The following is a 4,926-nucleotide window of genomic DNA, read 5'->3' on the forward strand; positions in this document are numbered from 1 at the left end:
ATATTATATTTTCTTGCAATTTATGTTATTTAAAAATTTAGAATAAAAAATAATTTTATATCACATTAAAAATTATATAAAGTAATTATTTGGGAAAAAAGAAATAAAGGATTTATATTATGAAATAAGAAAATAAGAATGAAATAAAAATAATAATATAATATTGAGGAGAGAGAAAAAGATTCCTTTTTAGAGAGTAAAATAGAGAATTGGGTTGGAGTTGGTTGTCTGAAAAAATAGAGAACTCTATATTTGGAGAGTAAAATAGAGGATTGGGTTGGAGATGCCCTTACCACTCAATTCAAGATAGAACTCATGGGAACTCATATAAAAGGTGACATTCTTTTTGGGACAAACTAAAAAGGAAAGTGTGTGCATAAATTGGGATGGAGGAGGTAGTTTTTATTCCAGACGTAATTGCAGCAGTAGAAGATCTACCTTTACATAAATCCAAAGTCCTATAAGTAGGTATATCGTGATTTCTTTAAACTATTTATCAATAGTTTTATATCTTTCATTTTCTCTAACCTTCCGAGTTCTATAATCTAATAAATTAGCTGTTTTTTATGAATGTACATACTACCTAGCTAACACACAGCATATAAAAGTATACAAAAAGGTATAAGCAAGAACATTTTCTAAAAAAAACTCACCATTCATATAATTGATTCCACACTTCCTGAGGAAGTAATATATAATCGGTGCCTTCAACGAGGGTATCATGCAGGTCAATCCCCGCACTAGAATCCCCTGAGGTTGCTTCATATATCAAGTCAGAATTATCAATACTGGAAGGCCTCTTCAAAGCACTAGAACCACCAGTGCAATGCTCAGAAGTAGATCCATCATTTAAAGTATTGGCCTGGTTTTGGTTCACATATTCCAACCATTCTTGCCACCATCTGTAGAAACCCATTAAAAATTTGATAATCATTTACCCAACAGTCTAACTCTGCAGAAAAGAATTTACATACACATTTATCGCGCATATCCTCTCAGAATTTCAAGTGATAATCTGACATTTATAACAAAATATTCAAATAATAAATGCACTGAGGTCTGAAACTCATAGATATTGTTTTCCTGAAGGACCGAAACCTCTCAAGGATTAATCAATGGCCACAATGCTAGAAGAAAAACTCAGAGGTATGTGTCCTTTGGGATTGGCGTGATTAAGAACAAATATGGAGTTGACTGTTGAGGATCATTGGTACACCAAAGTAAGAACTGCATCTGGAGCCTCAGTTTGGAGAAATATTAGAGCTCACATACCTTGTTTCAAATCTAGAATAGGTTTCCAGTGGGTAATGGAACAAAAATATCCTTCTGGAAGGATAACTGTATTTGAACATGAGCCATTGATGGACTGGTTTCCTGATCTATTTAAACTGACAGAAAAAGCTTCAGCTTTTCTGGCACAAAATAGAGAAAATTGGGATTGGAATATCAACTTCAGAAGGAGCAGATCCAATGACTGGGAGGTTTACAGGACTACTGAATTTTTCAATCACTTATGTGCATTCCAACAGCTTACTGAATCAGAAGATGGCATCATTTTTTTTCTAATTAAGGAACAAGATTTTACTGCACATATGAGCAGAAACATCTGTATACAAGGAGAACACAAATGTAGAAAACCAACAAAAAGATACTTCCTCTGGTTCAATTTAAAGAAAGGAAACTTGTGATCTAAAACCCCACTCAAGTTAAGCTTGGTTTACCTTTGATAGTGAGCAAAGCAGTGTGTCCGTGAGAATTTCACAAAAGAAAAAGGTCTGGCTCTATGCAGTAATGCTTTCTATGTGGGGAACAGTCAGAGAGCATTTGTCGGTTTTTGTTTTTACAATGCCAAATTGCCGTCTAACTGCGGCAGTCCTTCTCAAGCATATTTTTTTAAGATGGCGATGTTCGGGCCACCTTGCGCACACCTCAATTATTCCATAGGGTAGTTGCTACCCCCCACATGCACAGGCACCGGATATCTCTGGCCACCAAGGATTAGGGAGATGAGAAGAATCACCTAGTATTTTTTGCCTCGGTTGGAATTAGAACCTAAGACCCCATAGTTCTCTCTTACTTCATATGCAGTGGGCCATGCCTAGTTCAACTGATTGGCTAAGCTTCTGGAACAAATTGGGACTACACACAGGAAAACTTTGGTTGAATATGATACCTGCATTTATTAGGTGGACTACTTGAACTGAGAGGAACAAAAGATACTTTGAAGACTGCTAGTTCTATCATTAGAATAAAGTCCAGATGTACTATTTTGTTTTGCTCGTGGTGTAGAATGGAAAAGGTAAATGATGCTAAGTCAGTCTTACAATGTTAGGAATCCGAAAGGATTAGAAAATTAAATTAGAAGGGGCAGATTTTTGCTTCTGTAATTACTGTACAGATGTTACCGCACATCTTTTGTGCTTGCTTAGTTGTTTCCCTTCTCAAAAAAAAGAAACAAAACTGCTTGTTTATCTATAACATAACCTTACCTTTTACTAACAAAGTGCCAAGAAGAACATAACAACTCAATAGTGGCTTCCAGAGAAGCATATAACTCCTCAAAGTCCGCACTCTTCTTTCAATAGATCCTATTTCAGTAAACCAAAAGTATAATTCCTAATTTTGTCCTTATTGTTAAAATGAAGTTAAATGTGAAAGCTGCATAACTTCTATCCAATGTTCCTTAAGGAACAGAAAGTTGCATTTGTTCGGAAAAAACTCAGAAGAAATTAGGGGATGAAATAGAAACATACTTCAGAAGGGTCAGTTTTTGCAATTGCAATGCCCACCAGTAAAAGAAACATGGCTTATGGTTTACTCCTTTCATTCTGTTTAATGTGGTGTTTGACTGGGCACAAAGTTTAAGAAAGAAAGGAATACTTTTAGAACTTGTGATCTTACCCATGATATTTGTGTGGCAATAAAATCAGGCCATTAAGGGTAAAATGAAAATTTTGAAGCTAAACTATTTCCAAATATAGAAATGTGTCATTCTTATTGGAATAAACTAAAAGAAAAATACTGCAACCTAAAATGTAATAGAGGGAGTACTACATAGTTTTTACAGACAAATAGCAACCTACGCCTTCTCTTTGCAAGGGTTGTGTCCGCACCACATTATGCAAATCTCTACTATTCCACCAATACATGCTGACTCTGCCCATCAAGGTTTAGGTAAATAGGAAGAATTAATGTTGTCTCTGCTTGATTTGAACCCAAATCCCCATGGTTTTCACCCACTTCATTAAATACTTGACCAGTAGACAACAGCTTTGGGTGCAGAAGAGATTACTCTTTCCCCTTTTAAAAATTTATTCTTTCTCTACTCTTTTGGGAACAGAAGCCTCTAATAAAATAAGGAGAAGCCAGGAACCCTAAATTTAGGGGGAGGAATGGTATAGTGTTTTATTTGATACCCTAATTGGAATTGAAAAATGGTTTCGTCAAAACTAGTTTTTTTTGTTTCAAAGTATCCATGCATAATGGTATAGTTGGTTGTTTGGTGATGTGCAGGGAATGAGGGAAAATCATCTTTGTAGAAATGAAAAGTGGAGGACTGTAATCCCTTGTTAATTTATGTGTTTGCATAAAAGAACACTGCCTTTAATATGTTAACAAGCAAAATAATCTTATTTTCTTTTAGCTGGGATAAAAGTCTAAGATGAAATAGTTGGTCAGGGTAATGGCATTCAAAAATGCTCTCGTAAACCTATCATACGGCAGATATGGTGAAAAAAAGAAACCCTAGAAATAAGAGGGCAATAGAGCAGCAGATTAAATTTACCGTTGAGTGATTAAATAAAATATATCGTCTTGTTTGGTTTGGGCTTCGGCAGCAATAGATATATCTCTGATAGTCAGCTTCTCTTCCTCCGGCGTCACCTCCTTTTTCACCTCCGTCATTTCCCTTCTCTTCCGCTAAACTCAAAATTCAACAAACAAATGACAATTTTGATCGCCTCTTTTGCTGAAACCCTTTCTTTTCTTCTTCTTCTTCTTCTTCTTTGTTTTGTGGGCAGTACTACACAGACAGAGCAGAGAGGGGGGACAACCTAAACTGAATTGAGGTTGGGTTGGGGGTCTACCTCAATTATTTATTTATTTCACTTTTTTCAAGATATTCTAGTGAATGTCCGAGATGAAGTTTTTTTATTTATTTGGTGTTTGCTTATTTTCTACCGCAGTTCAATTAAATTTAAATTTATGCTAAAAACACAATATTGTTGGATAAATGTCTTATTTGTTTGCACTTAATAAAGGTTTGAATCTAAATCATTCAAATTCAACTCATTAAGTTCATTTGTTTCTTTTTTTTAAAAAGTCTTTGAATGAATCTGAAAAGAACTGAACGAATCAAATTTGTAGGAGAATCTTAACAACATTCAGACTTATTTAATACGCTAGAAAAAAATAATCATGTCATCTCTCTTTCTCTCTCATTGTGCGACTTGCTTTGTCTCTCTACAAACTTTCTTCCTCTCTTTTTTCAACCAAACACCAAAATTTTCCTCTTAAACTAGTAAGTTTTCATAATCTTTACAAGTATTTTCTTATATTTGTATTGATTTTTGTCAAGAACTCTTGTTCTAATAATTTTTTTGGGTGTATTGATGTTTATCAACAACTCAAGATTTTTGAGTAAAAAAATAGTAGTCATGATTAAAAACAACTATATAACATTTATGAGGTCTCTTATCAAAATTTAATTTGTTTAAGCCAAAGATATTGAAGACTTCACCTCTACCCTTTTAAAATTTGTGTACAATTTTTTTTGAAGGTGGTACTGCAACAGGAGTTCATGATTGAGGTCCAAGTTATACATATATCTAGTTGGTGACAAAAATGATGGACCTCCTAATAATTCTTCATCACAATCTTTTGTTTCGGTTGAAAGAAAAGTTTTGATGAAGAAATTGATGAGAAGAT

General features: G+C 34.3%; 1 protein-coding gene across 1 annotated transcript in view; it reads right to left on the reverse strand.

Annotated features, from left to right (window-relative positions):
• Window positions 1–4,102, reverse strand: part of LOC102596857 (ubiquitin carboxyl-terminal hydrolase 5) — a 16,516-nt gene extending 12,414 nt beyond the window's left edge. The window contains exons 1-2 of the mRNA XM_006344291.2: window positions 3,785–4,102; window positions 654–902 (exon numbers count right to left, since the gene is read on the reverse strand). Of these exons, the coding sequence (XP_006344353.1) occupies window positions 654–902; window positions 3,785–3,903 (368 nt within the window). The 5' untranslated portion in view covers window positions 3,904–4,102. The remainder of the gene's footprint in view (window positions 1–653; window positions 903–3,784) is intronic.
• Between the last annotated feature and the right edge of the window lie 824 nt (window positions 4,103–4,926).

The sequence above is a fragment of the Solanum tuberosum genome, unplaced genomic scaffold (genome assembly GCF_000226075.1).
Source record: "Solanum tuberosum cultivar DM 1-3 516 R44 unplaced genomic scaffold, SolTub_3.0 scf00053, whole genome shotgun sequence".
Lineage (NCBI taxonomy): Eukaryota > Viridiplantae > Streptophyta > Magnoliopsida > Solanales > Solanaceae > Solanum > Solanum tuberosum.